This window comes from Carassius gibelio, chromosome A12 (genome assembly GCF_023724105.1).
Source record: "Carassius gibelio isolate Cgi1373 ecotype wild population from Czech Republic chromosome A12, carGib1.2-hapl.c, whole genome shotgun sequence".
NCBI lineage: Eukaryota > Metazoa > Chordata > Actinopteri > Cypriniformes > Cyprinidae > Carassius > Carassius gibelio.
The window spans coordinates 8,793,886-8,815,936 of NC_068382.1; the positions used below are offsets into that span (position 1 = coordinate 8,793,886).

Consider the following 22,051-nt stretch of genomic DNA (forward strand, 5'->3'; position numbering starts at 1 on the left):
AAAATGAATAAATCTAACTAAATGTAACATTTCTTATTTTCATTTAATTTAACTTGATGTATTAAAATTGAAATAAAACGAATAAAAAACACTAAAACTAATAGAAATGACAAAACGCAACAAAACTTAAAAAGAAACAAGTTTACCATTTTTACTTGTTCATTTAATTTAAATTAAAATAACGAAAACTGGACTGAAATGATACTAAAACAACACAGCAGTGAGTTGTGACTTTGCTGACGTTTTGCCATATTGTTTTAAAGGCAGTAAGAATCCTTCTTTTTAATGTAAGTGTTGGACATGAAATCTGCTTCAAGTTTTTAACCCTGTTTTGATTCATGAATTCAACTGATATGAGAGACATCCATGCTATTTATGAATAAAGACAACAAGAACATAACGTAATGCATTTCTGAGTGAAACAGGATATTTAATGATAAAATCAGAAGGTGGGTCTTGATTCGATCCATTGGGGGATTGATTGGATGGTGAAAAAAAAGAGTTAAAGCAAGGTTTTACTGAAAGAATACAACAACAAGTAGGATCCACAGGGATATCTATTAACAGAGTGTCTGTTTGTCTTTGTGTTTCTCCAGCTGACTGTGAGACTGATGGATATCTCAGTCCCTCTGGCTTACAGGATGTTACCCAAGCTTCAAATGGCAGCATCAGCTGTTCTCCAATCCTCGTCCCCCAACAGGCCACGCCCACAGAGGCCACGCCCATCTTCACTCCACCAATCCTGGCTCTCCGTTTCCCCTCAGTGAGTTTATAATTACAAAATTAGCCTCACTTATTCCAGAGTTAAACTCAGGAGAGCCATTCTACCTTAATTTACACAAATTACTATAAATTTGTTTCTTTGATGTTTTTAATTACTCCATGTAGCTAAAGGCCTGTTCCTTAATCTTCCCACAGAGTATTGCGGTGTCTACTAAAACCGAGAGAGGACTGCTTAGCCCTTTCTCCTCACCCGTGGACAGGTAAAGACCTGCTTTCTTTATCCCTCAGCCCTTCTCTCACATCTGTGGACTTTGAGCTTGATGTTTTACTTTAGTGCCAGATGTACTAATGGCTTTGTGCTCAGTAGGAGCCCATCCCCTACTCTCATCTTTCGCAACAGAGCACATGCTCCATGTCCTATAGGATACTGTTTATACACCACAGGCGTCTTGGACACTGTCCCTAGCAAATGCCTGCCATTACAGCATAGTTTTCCACTCATAAGAACTTCATGTTCCTCAAAAGGCAGAGATCTTTTAAAAAGAGCCAGAGTCTGCCAAGCGGTAGGCTGGCTATAAACGTGTTTGTGGGCCACGTAGGAAGCCCAGTGTTTGGATAAAACAGAGGCTTGTGTTGGTAAAAAACCTGGGAGACACAATTAGCTCACAGAAACAAGCTCAGAATGGACTCCAGGTCCCTGTGGACCAAAGTCAAACATGGCCTCAAACTGTGTGTGGAACTTCGCCAAAGATAAAGCCAATTCAAATACTACATCTGTCTATTTTTTCCTCTTTAACTGTTATATTGGATTTCCAGAAAACAGTGCAGTTAAAAATACATTTTGCTGTCCAGCAGTTCTTCCCATGTGTAAAAAGAAGTACACTTTAAAAAGAGTATTTATTACTGTAATAGTTTACTTTAATTGCAAACTAAATGTAATGTTTTTGAAGACATAATTGCTAATGTTATTAATTGATTTAATGTTATTTCTATTGAAACCTGTATAACGTTTATTTAAATATGTTTGTAAGTGCACATCTGTTAGCATGAAGATGCAGTTGAGTACATTTTAATATATTTACTTTAAATGTAATAGCATATGATTCCCCTACAATTAAAATTATAATCAAGTATTTTACATGTGCTTTAGTATGTTAGCCAACACATTAATATGTACTTTAAAGTAAAACTTACAAATTGACTATTAAAATACTGTGACTCTTTGACAGTAACTCTTTAAGTACACTTAAGTTCAGTAATGTATTATCTACAAGTAATTAAAAATAGATACTTTTAATATTTAAAGTATATGACAAATGCACAATCAACACAATTAAGCACACTCGTTTTTCACTTATTTTTTTTATTTTTATTTTTTTTAACAGACGGGGCCATAGGCCAACAATTAAAAGAAGAACATACACAGAGTCTGTTTAACTACTTCAGACTTGTAAAACCTAATAAGCAGGACCACAGCGCTCATTAAATGTACCGTGTTCCCTTAAAAACCTGATATTAAACAAATAAGGGTGTTGAGATGATGAGAGAGGGAAATTCCTCAGTGGTTTGTGCTTATTGAACCATTTTTATGGGTACTGTTTAACTGCAGGTCTTCCAAACACCCGTTTACTTAACATGATGTTCACATTTGTGCTTTTATAAGTTTACTAGGTTGTACAAAGTGTTAGTTGTGTTGTTTGACGGTTAACATAACAAACTTGATTTTCTCAAATGGTTTGGGGTGAGTTGCACGAAGTAGTTTAATACTTAGGGTTAATTGTATGTTTAAATACCATGCAATAGCATGTATGCATTAGCAAACATCGCTAATAATGATGGCTGTAAGTATCATGGATTTGCAAACACAGATATGTTACTGCAGTTTTTGAATGCCATGGAATGCAAAACATATTCTTCTGTTATTAATTTTTCCTTTTTTCACAGTTATGCTTCAGATGTGACCTCAGGCTTGAGCGATGGCTACGATGGACTGTCAGACAGAGGGAGTAAGTTTTCTGGCAGACGGACAACAGTGAAACTGTTTAGGAGGAGAATGCGGTCCCGTCTGCGCATTACAGGGGTGAGGATAATTTAACTAGAGGTTGACCGATATGTGTACTTTAATGTTTGATAATGATACCGATAATCGTAGAGAGCAGGGTGGCCGATGAACCATATAAAGCTCACATGACCTTGCGCTGTTTCATTTTATAGATAGTAAATGCTGCAATGATATTTATATTAATTAAACAATATTTACTCAAATAAATTAGTTGAAAATGGATCATATGAAAATGCTAGCTTTTTATTTATCCTAAATAAAATGTATTTTATATTTTAAATATATTAAAATAGAATTTTGTAAATTCTTAGCACTGTCAAAATAAAACTTTCTACAGTTTTAAGCCAAGCAAAAAACTTAGTTCCTGTTGCCGATAATTAAAAAGTGCCAAATATCGGCCAATATATCAGACTTGAGAACAAAACTTTAACTAAATCAAGATTAATAATGACATAATTGCCTTCTGTAGAACTGCTTATAGCTGAATCAAACTTATTTCATAATTGATAAACTTTACAGAATTATCGAACTGAACTGAATCAACACTGTACTGACTTAAACTGAAAAAAAAAAACGCTATTGTCTCTTTGCAGCAGAATTTTAATTTGTCTCATATTTGATGAAGTTTGCATCACTGATTGTTGTTTTCCTTCTCTGAAACAATCTGTATTTCTGTATATTTTATAATATTTTACATTTTATTGTGACTTGACTTACCGATATATCGGTTGAAGACTGTGCTTAACCACCCACCAGTCCATTTCTCCACTTCTGTAAATTCATGATAGAAATAAAAATTGTTATAAGTGAAAATAGCAATATCTATCTCATATGAATTCAAGATGTTTAGCTGTTGTCCATGTGTGATCATTCTCTGCATGGGTACGTTATGTCCTCAGTCATTTGTTTTATAAAGAACCCCTTTGTCTCGCATTGATTAGTATTCAAAGGGCTAGAGACATAATCAGTAAACACACAGTCAAACACAATAATCTCAGACCATGACCAATGCACACTTGCACACACATTCCAACAAAATATATGAATGCCTTTTCAGTTGATGACAAAATATGAAATACAGAATGTTTGTGTGTGTTGTTCCTCAGGTGTCTGATAAAGTGGACCGGGTGGTTGAGTGTCAGCTACAGACCCATAATGATAAGATGGTCACCTTCAAATTCGACCTGGATGGCGACAACCCTGAAGACATTGCTGCAGTAATGGTAGGTGCCTAAAATCTTAAATGCATTTGTTAAAATTCATAAAACATTTAAGAGTTAAACATAACATAAATATCAAATATCTTGTCTACATTAGGATATTAGTATCCAGTAGTAGTCATGGGACACATGTAAGCACACTACCACACACTTTATCAGCTGTTTATGTCCCACTGCTGCCCTTATCAGTAAAATCCCACGAGCAAATGTTGTACTTCCCCTCCATCAGTGAGTGATATGCTCTTTTGAGTGCCATTTAGTGAAAACCTTGTGAGAAAGTCCTCAGTGAGGCACGTATCCAGTTCTCTCTCATTTAGCAGAGCGTTCTGCGGTAGATTGGATTAGAGATGGGAGATTGTCAGAGACATAGGCTAGTGACCCTTTCCCGATCCCATCTCCCTCTCTTCCTTCCAATCGTTTGTTTGTTACAGTATTTATTAATATTTGTTAATGTAAGTTAATAAAAATACATCTGTTCTTTGTTAGTTCAGGTTAACTCAGGTCCATTAAATTATATAAACAGATACAACTTTTGATTTTAATTAATCGATAAATGTTGAAATTAATAACTAAATTAACAATTTTAAGCCATTTTTTAATAGATTTTTTTCAACTTTCAGAAGCTGGACTTTTATTTTGACAACACTGGTTTTAATTTTTACATGTCAAAATTCTATTATTATAAGAACTGTCAAAATTATGTTATTATAAGAACTTTGTAACAAATAAGTTATTACAAATACTAGGTAAACACTTTACTTTTTTTTTTTTTACATAATTACATTTCAAGTGATTTAGTTTCAACATGAACTAGCAATAAAATAGTTAACTGTTTTTATCAAATTAAACCTTATTGTGTAGTGTTACCATATTGTTAGGTTTTTCTTTTATATAGTAAAGCACATTACATTATACACATACGCATTCTGACATTTCTTCTGTTATATATCTGTATATTTCAGAGATATTTTGTGGTAATCTGACTAGCACATGCCCCGGATCACCCACTGTTTCAGACATCTGGTTCTGTTTGTCCCTCATTATAAGATGCATGAGAGCAATGTTACATTTCTGTCTTTTTTCTTCTTTTTTTTACTTCTTATTATTTTCATGTCATACCCAAGATCTAGACAAGTAATAAAAAGTTGTGTGAAGATAGTAAGATGCCTGCATACTTGGACACCTCAGAAACGTATACAGTATGATCGGAAGAAAGTTTCATATTTTTTTATCAAAATTTAGGTTTTATTTTATTATTTGTGTTTATTTGTCATAGATTATTTTGTGATTTAACAATTCATGCACTGCACACATTACATTTGACTCTATTTTACTGTAAAATTACTTAAAATGTCAAGTTGCAGAACTTTTCCAAATAATATACTATAATATATACTTTAGGTACTAATGCTGTATGTCCCTTTAAGGTGCTTAAATGCACTTTTTAGGGGTAAAAAAGCTCTATTACAGTTTCCCACCGTATAAAGGTATTGGCCGTTAACGAACAGGATTTTACACAACAATCTTTTACCATTAAAATGATAAACATTTTTACAGCTTAGTCTGATTATGAGTATTTAGAAATGTATGCTATTTTAATAGATAATCCAATTACAAGTACTTAATTTTTGGATTTGAGAATCCAGATTACATATAATCAGCACTGAAGAAGTGAGCACCAGTGTGTTTTGGAGGCGTGCTCCTTTAGAAGAGGAGGAATAAAAGCTCAGATCAGCCTTTACAAAATGTGTTTTACCAGTTCACGTCAAAGTATAAATAGAATATTAATGAACTGCTGTCATTTTACATGAATGTGAGGCTTAGATTATAATAGTGAGTGTGTAAGAGTGATATTGTCTATAGGAGCATCTGACTGTGTATTGCTCAATAGGTGTGTGTGTGTGTGTGTTGGATTACATGACTGTGTGACCGCATGCAGCTCCTTTTCTCCCATACAGAAGCTCTTTGTTTGTTCTCAGAGTCCTGGCAGCGCAGAGTCACTCCTGGCGTGTTATTGGTCCAAGCATGAACACCCACTGCTGCTATTAGTGGTGTGTAAAAGCTCAGCTTGTGGACAAACTTAATTAAAGCTGCCTTGAATTAAAAGAGTGTCCACAAGCGTGCACATGCTCAATTTAAGCACGTTTCATTTTAAGTAGTCGAGGGGTAGTTTGCATTGCACAAAGAGCTCCCTTGATCCCCGTATGGTCTACGTGCACTACGTGTGCCACAGCCAGTCCGCCCTCGGCGTTTCAGAATGGATGGGCTTCGGAAGTCAGGCTTGCTTATTTCTTTTTCTCTCTCTCCCTCAAGGTGCATAATGAGTTCATCCTGCCATCAGAAAAGGAAGGCTTCGTTCACCGCATCGGTGACATTATTAAGCGAGCAGAGTCTATGATGAGGATGGATTCATCGGGTCCCCATGAAAGCTACGGAGTCGTCCGTCCCTCGTATATAAATGCCATGAACTCACTCTCTGGTTCTCAGGTGAGCCTGCAAGTAAAGAAACACATCCAGTTCACTCACATTCATTATCCACTGCACTGCGATATCTACCAAGCGATGTCATTTATTAATAGTTGATTTTTTAAAATATATTCTTTTATTATATTCGTATTTATTATATATTTATATTTATTATTTATATAAGATTTTTGTAATATAATGTAATAATATTATATAAAAATATATTATTAGATATTATTCATTGTAATTTACACTACTTGAATCATTGTTTTTTTTTTTTTTAAAGGCTGCATTTATTTGATTAAAAACACTACATTTTACACAATATTTTAAACGAATTATTTTTTTATTTAAATATATTTTACAATGCAATTTGTTCCTGTGAGAATAAATCATTCCTCCAGTCTTCAGTGTCTCATGATCTTCAGAAATCATTTCTGATCATTATCTATGTCGATAACAGTAGTGCTGCTTAATATTTTTGATACCCAACCAATCAATAATAATATTACTAATAATACTTTTAGCAAGGACACATTAAATTGACAGTAAAGACATTTATAAAGTTACAGAGGCTTTCGATAAAAAAAAAAAAAAGTTTCTTCTGAACTTTGGAAATGTTTCATGGTTTTCACTGAAATATTAATCAGGTAGCGTATATACTATAATCCATAATATAATGATTTAAGTGTATAATTTGTATAACACAGATTATGATAATTATTTGAATGCCGTTAAATCAATTATTTGTTCTGTACACATGGTTGTATTTTCCGCTTGCTTTGGAGCACTAGATTAATGCAGTAATTGCTGATCATTTATGAGAGCGGTGTTTTAAAGATGTCTGAGTAGTTGCGGTAGCAGATGATGGTTTATGGCTGGAGGTAAGGGTGTGTGCTCTGATCAAGCGATTACACGCTCCATATCTTGAGTTCTTTGTTGTGGTTGAGTGAGTTTGTTGGAAAATGAGGGTTTCAGGTTTGGCTGATGATCTTGAGGCATGTTCTGTACCACTTTGTCCTGTTCTGGGAAGCAGGAAAGAGGACACTAAACAACGAGCAGCTGCTTGAGATCTGTGTGCAGTTCAGGGTCCGCTATTTACAGTGTAAATGAGGCTTTAAGGGAACCTACGTAATCATAGAGCTTTTTCTCCAAAATGACGAAAAACATCCGAAAAAATAAGAGTTACAATGGATAGTGTTTGCTATATAAATAGTTATCGGTTCTGATAATACCCAAAACATTTTTTTTGTGTGTGTGTGTGTGTGTGTTTTCTATTTTTATGAATAGCAATATGCATCAAAACAACAAAATATGTATAATTTTAAAAGTTAGCTTAACAGTTTTACAGTTAAGCATAGCGCCCCCTCTCCAAAAAAAACTAAAACATTTCATTTAATATATATAATGACTGCAACAAAACAAATTCCTTAAATAATATAAATATTATATCATATACATTTTATTAAATATTATTTTTTAAATGTTTATAATGCACATTATTATTATTATTATTATTATTATTAAATTATTAGTCGTTGTTCAAATTCAATTAATTTTATTATTTTGAAAAATCAGAAACAATGCATAAACAAAATCCATTCTGTTCTGTTCCTAATAAAACAGAAATACATTTTTGTATAAGAATAAGGCATTACTAATATTCAACTAATACATAGCCAGTAATGCTCGCTAATAGTGTGAATTGACCCTTATAATAAAATATAGTTAACATGGATGTATATATGATATATGTGGGATACAGTAACAGACACCGTGGTATTTTTTGCAGTTCTTTGCAATGAAATCCTCACATCGTGTCCAAACTCTGCAGAACAGACCCCAGTCTCTGTTTACCCCAGCCTGCCAGTCAACTGATCTGCAGATATGTCTTAATTAGTACAGAGAAGCAGAACAATGGCTGTTTTATTTGGATTTAGAGATCTATAACAGCATAATGGAGGTACACACACCCACACACTCATGCGTGGTACCCTGGGGGTTGTGTAAGAGCGGGCCGCTGGATGCAGACCAGGCCCTGATTACAACCAGCCGTGCGAGAGTAGCTGCATCCCAGACCTCGTCCCTGCAGGCGTCCTAATGCTCGTCTCCGAAGTCTCCTGCGTCGTTCAATCAAGACGCTGTAAAGGCGGAGGATATGACAGAATGTAACCCTCGTACCCAAGCCTTTTCAGCTGTGGAGTTTGTGCAGAAGAAGTTGTGTGTTTGAGCTGTTTCGTCCTCCATAGAGAGTGAGTGTCATGTTAATTGTGGCATACATCACATGCAGAATGACTGTGAAGGAGCTCATAGAGATTCAACTGCTCTCACCCTTAATTAAACTTAAGCACTCTGTCATTAAAGATATTACGCTAATAAATAAACCGCAGTCTGAAGTCAATACTGTTACTCCCAGTTAGCCTCTGCTGCCTTCAAAACGTTCAGTTCTCAATGCCATGCATTTACAATTGGGAATGTTTTGCAGTAATGAAATAAATGAGAAGATTGCGCAATGTTATATAATGAAAGAATGCAGGTTTTACTGGATTAAGTTATATTTACAGCTGCAATGATTCAATTAAATAAAACAGGTTAAAGGTTTTGAATAGCTATGATAAAAAAACACTATACCTTTCTACTGTATTTTTCATGAAATATATGCACCCTCCTACTCCTACTGTAAACAAAGCCTCTCTACGTACATTTATAATATAAGACGCACTGTTTTTCCTTACAGCCAAACCTTCACAGTCTGGCACGAGCTCATTCCTCTTCCTCACTTCCAGGTAAGCTTACATAAACTTTGCCATTGAGTATTGGTGATGCCAAAATGAAGTAACTCTTTCGAGCTCCTTCAGTCCAGCACCTCTTTGACTCAAACACATGTGGGTTTTCCAGCAGAGTTTGGTGTGGGCACCGGGGCGAGAGCCTCTCCTCCGGGAGCCGCCGGAGACATTACCTCATCCACACGTCCACTCTTACGTTCACAGTCTTTCCATCATGCCCCAGGTAAGTGAGCACGTCTCTCCAGTGTAACTCCTGTGAGTGCGAATGAAAGCTGGCCGCTCTCTAAATGTCATCAGGCTGTAGCCGGCGCCTTCTGCATATATAGTGACTCAAAGATGCAGTTTGTATCCGCCCGGCTCATGGGACTCGTGGGTAATTGCTTTAGCTGAAGGCAGCTTGTTTGTGGACTGTGAATGCTGTAAGTAATAATGATAGTTGTGTTAACCTAAACAACATTTACAACATCAACAGACGTCATTTTGATAGATAAACAATACGGCATCTGGTCTGCTATAACAACAGTTACTTAACACAGTCACTTAACACCCAAAAATGAAAATTACCCCATGATTTACTCACCCTCAAGCTATCCTAGGTATATATGACTTTCTTCTTTCAGATAAAGACAATGAGAGTTATATTAAAAACATATTGCTTTATAATGGCAGTCGAGTGACCATAATCGTAAGACCCCAGCGCTTATCAATTAAACCTTACTTTTGATACAAAATTAAGCCATAAAAAAGTAATTGCAGGGTTTTTTTCCTTGCAATTCTGACTATTTTATTAAAATGAAAGAAACAAACTCTGAATTGTAGTGTAGACACATGCATTTTCGGTAAAGTAGAAAAGCGCTACACAAATACGTTTGAATTTAATTGAATTGTGAGATAAAAAATTGCAAATACCTTTTTATTCTATTGAAATAAGCTTTCATAGATATATTTTCCCTACTGTGAAAGCAGCATTTAAAAAAACAACACCAAATTACTACTTACGACTAAAAAACTGACGACACAGAATTTCCTGTGAAATCAGAGCAGCATGAAAAACAAAAAAATGCTTAATATAACATTATTTGACCGAACAATGACATGGTAAAATAAAATTTATTTCAAATGCAGTTATTTAAAATTTTGAGATTTTGAATTAAATAAAAAATCAGCTGTGACCAAATTTGCATATTGTACTTTTTGAAGATAATAAGAAATAAAGAAATAAAGAAAAATTATAAGAAATAAAGACCCATTCACACCAAGAATGATAACTGTAACAATAGCTATAATGATCATGACAATATTAGCATTCACAGCAGTGGACGATATATAGTTCTGTTTATTATAAGCTTGAAATGCTAGAGCTCTTTAAACATTAAACGAATCTGATCAGCTGTCAGTGTTTCTGTCATTCTCCGACATGAAAAATAGTTCTGAAAGAGATTCCAATGATGTGTTGTGATGTGACTTCTTCTTCTTCTCTCAAAGAATCAGATATGATATTTAAAGCTTGTAATTTATTATTAAATATGTTAATATTGGCTATATCAGGACAAGATTTGCTTACAGAAATGGATTGCGTTTACTTTTATGGTTTTTTTGCATTCAAGGTATGCATTTGATCAGTTCATGCGTTCCCTGAGAATCAAACCCTTGACCTACTGTTTCAGCTTCAGTGTCGTATTAACAGTAGTCAGTTGCATATACATTTTGGGAACGACAGAAAACAAAAACAAAGACATTCATGGAAAGTTTACAACCCAGTGACAGATAATGACATGTGAAGTGCAACTTCTGCTCTCCACATCTGTTTCTCCTTCTGCTCTCCTCATCGGGGAGCTTCGTCGTAAATGAAATACCAAGACCCACAAATCCTGCACCCCCCCCCACCCCACCCCCCCCCTCCGCTGGTGCTCTTCTGTCCCTCCCACAGAACATTTTGTTCCCTGCCTCCATGATGCATCTTGCTTGTTCACTTTTTGAAAAAGACTATCCAGATATAACCAAGAGCCACTGTGATGATGTCTACCGCAATAATCTTCACCCGACCACATTACCAGCGGTCTCTGTTACAATGGGAGCTTTACAAGCCATGCACAGCTGGTTTTTATTTTCCTTAATGTCAGGCTCGCTGGCTTCATCGATGATCAGATTCGAACATGATCGTTCGCTGGGGCTGTTGACGTAATGGACCCATCAGATACAGTGTTAGACAACACTCTGTGTATTGCTATGGAGATGGCACTGTGTGAAAGGTTTATTGTGCAGATGCGATGGGACAAGCCCGTAGATGTTTAAAACACTGAGGGTGACATCTCATCCTGTTTGCTTAGGCACAGGAGGAACCAGTTACGGTCATTTATCATTGCCTGTATTCACATGAGAATTGCAATCAAGGTTCGGTTATTGCTTCTGATTATGAATAAGTGTGATTAAATCAGTTGCAAGTTCTTTCTTGACAGCCTTGTACATCCAGCGTAGGCTCTTTCCAGCATATTTTAAAAGGTTTCTATATAAACTTATAGATGCGTAGCGTATATTGAACAACCGTTCAGATGTTTCTGAATAGGTTTTGTTTGCTTGCTGTCGCTCACGTAGGCATTACTGTTAACTTTGTCATGTTACTCAACCACATATTTGTGCTGCTGACGTGATTGATACTTCAGGTCATGCAACTTTGATTAATGATAAATGGCCAATATTACAACGTCATGCAATTTTGTCTAAATGAACTAGAAATAAAACACTAAAGGTAAAAGCAGCATCTTCAGATTCTACAAGTGAGATTATCACAATATTGTAATGTACAGCACAAAAAATGGATATTAGTTTAAAAAAAGTTACAGATTACATTTAATAATGGTTTTAAATTCCATTTGAGTGTTTTTAAAAAAACTACTTTTAAATGTAAAAGTTTGGGAAAATTGGAAAAGAGCACTAATATTAACTTAAATATCCAATATATATATATATATATATATATATATATATAAAATTAAAAAAGTTTTACTAATATATTTTACATTTACATTTATGCATTTACACAAGCTCGATATATTTTAAATTTAAAATGTTAAATATTTGTGATGAGCAACCACACTCAGCATTTATTTTAGAGGTACTGTTTTAGTTTTTATCAATATCTAATTACACTTTTGCTTTTAATCCATTTTAATTTTTACATTTTAAGCGTTTTCGCTGTCTCCCCTCCCCCCAATTTATGTTTATGTTTTGCTATTATTATTTTTTTTAAATGTCAATATAGTTTTCATTCATTTTTATTTCTCTTGTTATCCAATAAGTCAAAATGAACATTAAAAATTGTGCCTTGACAACTAGCTGAAATTTAATTCAAGCAAAAAAGAAAGAAAGATTTTGCATGGTTTTATTTACTGTAATATCCTCGTCACACTGCTGCATGCTTTATGTACAAATCTCACTCTGAACTACTTGTGACTTATGTTTTTTGTCTTCCCCCAGGTTCTCCTCATCCTCATCACGTCCCATCAGCTTCAGTCTATCCTCCCGATCCCAGAATGCCTCATTCCAAACTACCTCACATGCAGCAGTACATGCCCTCATACATCAACCCCTCCACCCACTTCCCCTTCCCGTACCCGCCTCACCCAGCCTCCCCCAAACCGGCCCACGCTCCTCTATCCCGCTTACACAGCAGTCCGTCATACTCCCTCTCGTCCCCTTCATCTGTGCCGGGCTCCCCGAGTCCCTTCAGCTCGGACGTCTCGAGTCCTGTTTCTGATGTCAACCTGATGTCCCCCTCTCCGACCATGTGGCCTCCTCACACTCAGCCTCTGTTTTCTCTGGCGAATATGTTGTCTATGGCCATGAGCATGGCTCATTCGTTCATGCCCACGCCGGGTCTGGCACAGGCCATGCCGGGGTACCAGCCCGGTTATCCCGCGATGTACGCGCCCCAGTATCCTCCATCTGTTCCTGCAGAGGTTGCCTACAACCAAGGGATGGCCGATTATTACCAGACCTTGGCTTCACAGTTTCGGGACACTGCAATGTCGTCTCCTTCACGAGCTACTCCCACATCTGCTTCACCCGGCGGCGTCTCCACATCCAGCCAGCAGACAACATCCACAGCTCCTCAAGAGGGAATGCTGTACACACAGGAATCCTCCAAGGAATATCCTCACGGATACAGACCTGCTTTCCCCAGACACTTACTGGAGCATCAGAGCAGCCCCGGGTCTTCATCCGGACGCTCGTCTTCCTCACGAGCGAGTCCTGACAGCAGAGTAAGCCTCGTTTTATGCCAGTCTTTACACTTGTTTTAAGAGATGCTAAATAAACAGAAATTAAAACGTCAGTCTGAATGCATCTGTTCTGAGTTTGGGTCAGTTTAACGTAACATAAGTCAATCATCTCGCAAACAGCGTTATTGTTTCTTGCTTTTCATTTTACAGTGCATTGTAACGATATGCATACTTTCATTTAATATGAATAATTATTAATCAGTAATGCATATTGATATATTTGGTCACTTTATTTAGTTTTATTGGTCAAATAAACACAGCGAAACACAACAAGCCTTGATTTTCTTTTTCACGTTTTATTAGAAAAATCACCATTAGATTTTACCCTGAAATCATGCAGCCTTACTTCCTGCCCAGAAACAATCCCTCGTCCCAAAATAACTCATTCCAGGAATCAGTATTTTACATGGAGTGAAAAAGAATAGCAATGTGCGTTTATGAAATGTAATTAAAATGTTATTTTTTATTTAATCCTATAAATGTGTGGATATGGGTGGAACCAGTGCTGGATCTTAATCATGATTCTTAAACTGTTGACCTCTGCTCTTAACGTTGAGTAAATGTTTCTCTTCGCTGTGTTATGACTGTGTTTGTTTCCATAGTGTTGGCAATTGTTCTGACTCTGAGCTTGTTTTATAAGACTGAATGTCGATGGCTAACATTGCTAAAGTACCTTTGAATGTGCTTATCCTGGCTTACGAAACCCAGATGTGGAAGTATGTCTGACTAAAATGCTCTTGCGTTCTCTCCAAGGTGTCGTCATCCAGTCCTAGATCATCATCCCCCCTGGCTACGCTAGAGACTACCAGAGCATCCCAGAGCCGAGAAATCTCTCCACCATCTGGTAAGATATTGACCCCAGAACACACTTTCACACACACTTATGCAACCCTACAGTTACGCACTACCTGCTGCCTGCTACACTTTCTTCTTACATAATCTGCTTTTATAATGTTTCGTTGTTAAAGGGTTTGTCGACACCTATTAAATATCCCTGTCGGACCTATAGGCAGAGCAGGCGATTGTCTAGAGCCTCCATAACCGTAACATCCCTATATGCATTGTGCATTGGATATACTTGAACTGTCACTCACCTGCAATTAAACCAATGAATGACGCTGTTTCAAAACAGAGGTACAAAAAATCCAGCTCCTGAGTGAGTCGTCGTCGTCTGTTTTGAGAGAGCGCAATGTAATCTAAATATCTTGTCGATCATTCACCAGTTTATTACAATATTAAAAGATGATGCAACAATTTGTATTTGTGCACACAATGAAGGACATCACTTTGGGAGCTCACTTGCAAAATAGCTACAAAAAGTACATTAAAAAACAAACACACTAGAGCATTTTTAATGTTTCAAAAAAAGGAGCTTAGATGTGTGTATCAAACAGATCACTTTCAGCTAGAAGTGTTTCTTTCGCTTCCACTTGATTTGTGTGTATAGTGTATATTTAAGATAACAATGCAATACATAGTATCATATTCATTAATATTAATAATATGACAATATCCGTAGTGAATATTGGAGCCCTGCTAGGAAACAAATGTTAAAAAAGCATTGAAGTGGTATTCAGGAACTGTGAATAAATTACTGGACAAATTAAGTCTCTTATGCTCGACAAGCCTGCATTTATTAGATCAAAAATACAGGAAAAAAACTATATTATTGTAAAATAGAAACAGAAGTAAAACAAAAACAAAGGAACAGCATTTATTTAAAATAGAACTCTTTTGTATCAATATCGTTTGAAAGTTTGTCATGTTTCTTTTTTTTTCTTTTAAAGTATGATAAAAATAGAACACCTTTATTTTAAATTGTAATAATATTTCACAATATAATAGCTCTTTCTGTATTTCTGATCAAATAAGTGCAGACTTGATGATCATAAATGACAAAAACGTTTGTCTGTATAAGTGTCTGCTAAATGCATAAATGTAATTTAATGTAAAATGTAAGTACAAATATTTGTAAAAAATTAAAATGTTGTGTAAATGAAAAGGTTATTCAAGTGCTTTTTATTGGGGGCCTTCAATGTGAATTTTGTCTAGGGCCTTACCCTGTCTAGAACCAGTCCTGGTCGGTCTTGTGCACAGCGTGTTTTGTTCCCTGGTTCAGAGTTTCTCTGTGTCTCTGGAAGCAGAAGCAGTGTTGGCTGTGTCTGGAACGGAATACAAACATCATAATTACTAAATATTACAGAATGCATTAAATACTGCCTATTGTGCACCTTTCATTTCCTGCGTGACAAAATATTACAGACATGATCTCTTTTTGACACAAAACTGAAGATTTTTCAGTTGATTGATTGCACTATATTATGTTTCAATAGCATTTGTTTTTTTATCATCTTGTATTTTCAGTGGATTTCATAATACCAGATTCACCTCTAAATTAGGCATAATTTATTTCTATATAAAATAATACAAACATGCATTTAAAATGTTTTTATAATGTTCAATTAAAACTTAATTAATTAATTTAATTATTAATAATTAATAATTGCTAGTTAGAAGTAAGACTCTCTAACATTAGGCCACGACTACTCCATTTATATATATATAAATAAATAAAGATTATTGTGTGAGTGAGTTTGTACCGTTCTGCTAAGTAAAATAAATAAATTAATAATTAAATACGAAATGAAAACTTCCCTGTAAAATGGCAGAAGACCACTAGAGGGTTAAAAAGCTGAAAGCATTTCATTTTCAGGATGATGATGACTGTATGTCACTCAAACACGATGCAATGAGGTCATGTGACAACAGAATAACATAATTCTGGATCGTCTTTATCAGGCTTGAGGGCATTTGCGAGTACGTTTGCAGTCTTTTACATCTTTTTCCATCTTTCCTATCTCTCGTTCTCTCTCACAGAGCTAAAGTCGATTGTAACTGTGGGCCGTTTTCAAGTGTCCCCCAGTAAAGAGATCCCTGCTCCATCCAGACACACAGAAAGTGAAAATACAGCGACTGAAACTCCACCCGTCGTCCCTCCAGACAATCACATCAGGTCACCGGACCAAAACCTCTCCGGCGAGGCTCCGCGTGATTTATTGAGTTCTGCTGAGCAGCCCGAGACGGAGAACAATCAGAAAGAAGACCGAGAGGGACAGATTGATGAGCAAGAGCAGGGTGTGGTTGTTGATGATGATGAACCTGATGAAGAGACGCCTGTGGATAAGAAGTACAGGAGGAAGAAGGGACGCAGAGCGGATTGCAGCCCGGCTCTCATGGGAACCTCGGTGGACAGTGGGTTTTCTGTGGCCATGGATATAGACCGAAGGATGTGGGACGGGAACACGGGCAGCCCTCCGTATGCCACGCCTCTCCACAACCTCTGGATGAGCCACACGCGTAGCTCCTCCTACCTGAGCAGCGACGAATCAGAGAGCGAGGATGAAGAGATGTGGGGGGAGCTACAGGAGCTGAGGGAGAAGTAAGAGACGTCTCCTCCACTGACATAACCTTTAACATCCTGGTACCTTTCCATGTTCCACAAAAGGTTCTTTATAGTGGAACAAAGTTTCTTTAGATTATAACTAAGAAAAAAAAAACTTTATTTGTAGTGTTTATATATAATGCAATAAAAAAGCATTTTAATCCGTTAATTATGCGCCTTATAATGCATTGTGTGATTTAATGAATAATTGCATCACTACATTATTACTTATCTATTCATTGTTGCACCTTTAGAAATATAATGAATTAAAACACAAGGATGCAACAATGAATCGATTAATATTATAATGCCATTTATTTTTGATTACGGTTATTTAAATTTAAATTAAATTAAATTTATGCATTTAGCAGACACTTTTATCCAAAGTGATTTACAATGCATTCATGCTAACATTTTTTTCCTAACATGTGTTCCCTGGGAATCGAACCCACAAACTTTACAATGCATTAGACATGAAGGTGTAAAGTGTTTCCGGTCATTGTTTTATGGCATAAAATATTATGCATATTATGCAAAAACTCCTGTTTGGAAGCTTAGTGCTTAGTGTAAGAAACTGTGTGTTTTGTTGTATTTCTCTCAAAATGTTGCATTGCCAAGTCTGCAGTTTTCCTGCGGGCTTCTTTTAAACTGTTGCTGCTGGTTGAATTTTATTAGACTGAAATGCTTTTGTTGACATATTTTACATAATGCCATATTATATATAGAATAATGACAGTTTTCAAGTTGTTATTGTGTACTGCATAATGTATTTAAAAATGCATGAAAATATGTATTAGTACTTCTAGGCTGATTTGGGCTAGTTTTGTTTGGCAGACCTGCTCAAAATCCTCTTCTTCTGTCTCTCAGGCATCTGTGTGAGGTTCAGTCTCTGCAGGCGGTGCAGAAGCAGGAGATAGAGGAACTGTACGCCAGATTGGGGAAGGTTCCTCCCCCTTGTATCGTATCTCCAGCCGCAATGCTCTCCAGCCGCCAACGCCGTCTGTCTAAAGGAGGAAACTTTCCTTCGTCTCGCAGAAACAGCCTCCAGAGAGTCGACATTCTGCCTTTAACAGGTTAAAACGAGCTTTATGTTTCCAGATTCGAATCATTATCATATCAAAACTTAGTGTTGCTGCCTTTCTGTTTGCCACCTACACGGGCAGCTGCCTTTTAAGGGAGCACCCATATTTGCACAGCAGCTTAAAATTAACGGATGTGGATCTGATGAGCATAAATGCATCTCTAAAATTCTTAAGAAGTATCTTTCAATGTTAGCTATTCAAGTCAAGTAATTTTTTAATGAAATGAAAATGGCAAATGACCGAATGAAATGTTTAATATCCTTCTTTACTGCCTTTGTTCCACAGGGATCATGAGGAAAAATTCTCTGAGCGGGAACAGTAGCAGCAGTTCCCAGGAAGGTTCACGGCCGACTAAAGGAGTGACTTTCGCCCCTGACTTCTCTAGAATGGTACGATGCTTCTGTTGATCCCAGGGTTTCCCTCGTTTAATGAGAGTAATTGGTTCCTGAAGTCTGTCTGTAGGATGCATTCTTGTAAAACAAGCCCATCAGCTTTGATGTATCACCATAAACGCTGATAATGACTCTCTCTCTTCCGTTTCCCCATCAGTAAGAATCCTTTAGCACGATGCATCGGCGGGACTACGCACATCCGACTACCTCATCCAGTCATGACTGCTCTCACACACACCAGCCACCGAGAAACAGACACCATCCAGTCACATCCTCAGCCTGAACTGGACAGATTGGGATTGTAATATATAATGTACAGTTTCCTAAGCATAATATGCTGTGTGAATCCAGCGCAGAAAGTCTGCTTAATTCTGTGAAGAGCCAATGGTTTGGCGGGACTCTGCTGTTTTGTGATGCTGTGACGTTCTCTCTGAAGGCTCAGCACTGAGTTTGACTGTCGACTGTCTCTTTGCACTTTCTGAAAAGCGCCTGGACCTGCTGAACGGGCAAACATCTGAATCAACAGTCCACTACTGGACACCAGATGTCCTGCTGTTTCTGTTCTACTGCCTGTGTTTGCGCTGTAGAAACTCCAAATCATCACGCAATAATCAGCATGAACTCTGTAGATCCAGTCCAGAAATATTTCTGCTATTACCTGAAAGGGTCGCTTTTATAGCCTAAATGTGAATAAAATAAACAAAAATTTAGGGTGGGTGGGATAAACACACATGCATATATATAATTTACTTTTTTTTTTTTTTTTGCATTGATTATACCAGCTTTGAGATTTTCATCCATAGAGATGTAGAACTTCTTAACCTTGAAGTCACACACATATGTGTGTGTGTGTGTGTGTGTATGTGTGACTGACCGAATATGGTGATGTTAAAGGAGTAGTTCACCCAAATTTGTTAAAAATGTACTCCTCCTCAGGCCGTCCAAGATGTAGATGACTTTGTTTCTTTTCACTTCACAAGATGTTAACTGATGGATTGGAGTGATGGGGATTGTTTTTATCAGCTGTGTGGACTCTCATTCTGACGGCACCCATTCACTGCAGAGCATCCATTGATGAGACACTGATGCAGTGCTACATTTCTCCAAATCTGATGAAGAAACGAACTCATCTACATCTTGGGTGGCCTGCGGATGAGTACATTTTCAGCAAGTTTTCATGACCTATTCCTTCAGTGTACGATGAAATTAAAGCAAGTATCAGTTATAAATTTCAAGACGGATGCAAAATGCACACTGCACTTTGGCGTGAAGTTCAAAAGTCCCATTTGTGACGCTACATTAGAGTCATTAATAAATGATTTATTGCCGATGTTTACAAAGGGTGGTCAATAAAAGTGCATTGTTTATCTTCATTGATATATTAACACAATATGATCAGATTTTCCAGAGGCCAACATTTATGTTTTCTTTAGTTTTAGTGTGGAAACATTGTGTACAATATATGGCAAAATCACTGTTTATTTCATAATGAACTTATGAGATAACAACTTGCATGATGTTAAAGAGGGATTCATAATATGAAAAGGTATTTACAGTAAAGATGTTAATGATGTATTAAAAAAAAAGACTTTGTACTTTCAGTTGGGTTTCTCTCGATGCATTACACCTTGAATTTGAGGGTCACTGTCTTTGAATATGACAACCCAAGAAGATCAATTCACGGCTCATTAAAAACTGTGAAAAATCATATGAATGGCTTTATATGTGCAGTGAACAAGCAAATCAGCTCCAGACACAAACACATCCAATGTGTTTTAGATTGAGATAAATGTGACGCTTCATTATTCCGATCGCTTCGACGTGCAATGCAACACTTCCATGCTGTGCCTTCTCTATATTATGATGACAATGTAGTATATTATAAATCATATTTGTACATTAAAGTCAATAAATATAAAGAGGACTGTGGATGGAGTATTTATTTTATTGGATCCATAAAAAAAAAAAACACAAACATAAACAAAACCTTCTTTAAATTATTCTTACTCTGATTATGTATTTGCACTATAAATCACCAGTAGCATAATTACTGTGGGAAGTATTTATATTCATAGTACAACAAGCAATATAACGACATTCAGTGTCCACTGACATATTCCATGAACTGCATCTCAGAAACATATTTTTATAGTAATAACATAGCAAAAACAAAGGATTTCTCCTTGTATCAGTTAAATATGGAGTCCGAGGCTGGGCAACTTCAGTCCTGGAGGGAACACACACACCTGAACAAGCTAATTAATGTCTTCAAACTCACTAGAAAGCTACAGACGTGTGTTTGATCAAGATTGAAGCTGAAACGTCCAGGACCAAAGTAACCCAGCTCTGGTTTCAATGCATGTGGCTCCATCTTCTGGTGTCATTTGCGTGATGTCAGTTCCTGTTGTCATGTGTAGACACTTCCTGAAGATAAAGTTCATTATTTTAGTTGGCTCCGGTCTTCGGAGCCTGTAGTTTTGCAGCTCTGGCCTCTTCATCTATTTCCTCCATGACTCTCTCTTGGGATACGGAGTAGAAGGTGTAGCCATCTGAGGAGGCTGGTGAAGGCAAATACATATCTCTACAGTCTACGAGAGATAAAGGGATAGTTCACCAAGAAATCAAAGTTCTTGCACACAAAAGACATTTTGAAGAATGTTGTTGTTGGTAGCCATTGACTCACATACTATGGAAGTCAATGGCTACCAGCAACTTTGTTTACCAACACGATCTTTTGTGTTCAACAACAACAACGAGCAAAAAGCGAGCAATTATACTTTTCATTGAACTTTTTTTTTTTCAAAAAATTTGCTTTTCTAATATTTTAAAGGTGAATAAATGAGCTAAATATTGTTTACTACCGTGAAATACGCTCAAAATACAACATACAAATTAAGAAAACAAATTAAGTATAGTAATTTTAATTTAAAAAGGTTCCGCTGGTATATTTAAACAGAACAAGTGTAACATTAAGAGTTTGACAGAGTTGATCATCGTGACGTCAGCACGCTCACATTGGCCGATCATGTAATAATGCACGCACGTGTAGTAATACACTAAGTTATCTAATATTGCTATCATTCATCATACCCGTGCAGAACTTTGTCATCACTAGCTCAGCAGGTTCTGTAATGTCATGTAAAGTAACGTTACTGTACTGCTGTCATAATCTTGTGTAACATAGTTGTGAAGGATACAGATGCCGAGAACCACCGCGCCGATGGCGAGTCCCGTCGCAACGTTTCGACCCCGGAGCTTGACTGATTTCTTCTTCCACTGCGCCAGCTCCACTTGTCGGATGAACTGCAGTTGTTCCCGAGTAAGAGCTTCCTTTGTAGGATCTATTCTCTTTGCAAACTGGGCTTCAGGTTTTGGCTCCCCTTGACTGCTCTTGTCCGCCATGTTTGAAGCGCGTTCTCGTGACGTAACACGTTTTTTTTGCAAATCAATGCTACGTCGATTTTGCGCAGTCTGTCTTTCTTTCTTTCACAAGGTCTGCAATATTTTTTTTTATAATTTATTATTATATATATATATATATATATATATATATATATATATATATATATATATATATATATATATATATATATATAAT

General features: G+C 36.6%; 2 protein-coding genes across 3 annotated transcripts in view; one reads left to right on the top strand and one right to left on the bottom strand.

Moving 5' to 3' along the window:
- The window catches only part of wnk4a (WNK lysine deficient protein kinase 4a), a 53,084-nt gene extending 32,702 nt beyond the window's left edge, over positions 1 to 20,382 (top strand). The window contains exons 9-21 of one of the 2 annotated variants that reach the window (XM_052611072.1): positions 597 to 763; positions 919 to 983; positions 2,668 to 2,803; positions 3,892 to 4,008; positions 6,319 to 6,492; positions 9,209 to 9,257; positions 9,370 to 9,480; positions 12,735 to 13,519; positions 14,291 to 14,381; positions 16,415 to 16,976; positions 17,847 to 18,052; positions 18,347 to 18,450; positions 18,611 to 20,382. In XM_052611072.1, the coding sequence (XP_052467032.1) occupies positions 597 to 763; positions 919 to 983; positions 2,668 to 2,803; positions 3,892 to 4,008; positions 6,319 to 6,492; positions 9,209 to 9,257; positions 9,370 to 9,480; positions 12,735 to 13,519; positions 14,291 to 14,381; positions 16,415 to 16,976; positions 17,847 to 18,052; positions 18,347 to 18,450; positions 18,611 to 18,613 (2,570 nt within the window). In that variant the 3' untranslated portion in view covers positions 18,614 to 20,382. The remainder of the gene's footprint in view (positions 1 to 596; positions 764 to 918; positions 984 to 2,667; positions 2,804 to 3,891; positions 4,009 to 6,318; positions 6,493 to 9,208; positions 9,258 to 9,369; positions 9,481 to 12,734; positions 13,520 to 14,290; positions 14,382 to 16,414; positions 16,977 to 17,846; positions 18,053 to 18,346; positions 18,451 to 18,610) is intronic. The other variant, XM_052611073.1, reaches the window with a different exon arrangement.
- LOC128025079 (cytochrome c oxidase assembly factor 3 homolog, mitochondrial) lies at positions 20,379 to 21,886 on the bottom strand. The gene is made up of 2 exons (XM_052611074.1): positions 21,651 to 21,886; positions 20,379 to 21,002 (listed from the first exon to the last, which is right to left on the bottom strand). The coding sequence occupies exons 1-2, from the start codon at positions 21,853 to 21,855 to the stop codon at positions 20,899 to 20,901; spliced, it is 309 nt and encodes a 102-aa protein (XP_052467034.1). The 5' UTR covers positions 21,856 to 21,886; the 3' UTR covers positions 20,379 to 20,898.
- Between the last annotated feature and the right edge of the window lie 165 nt (positions 21,887 to 22,051).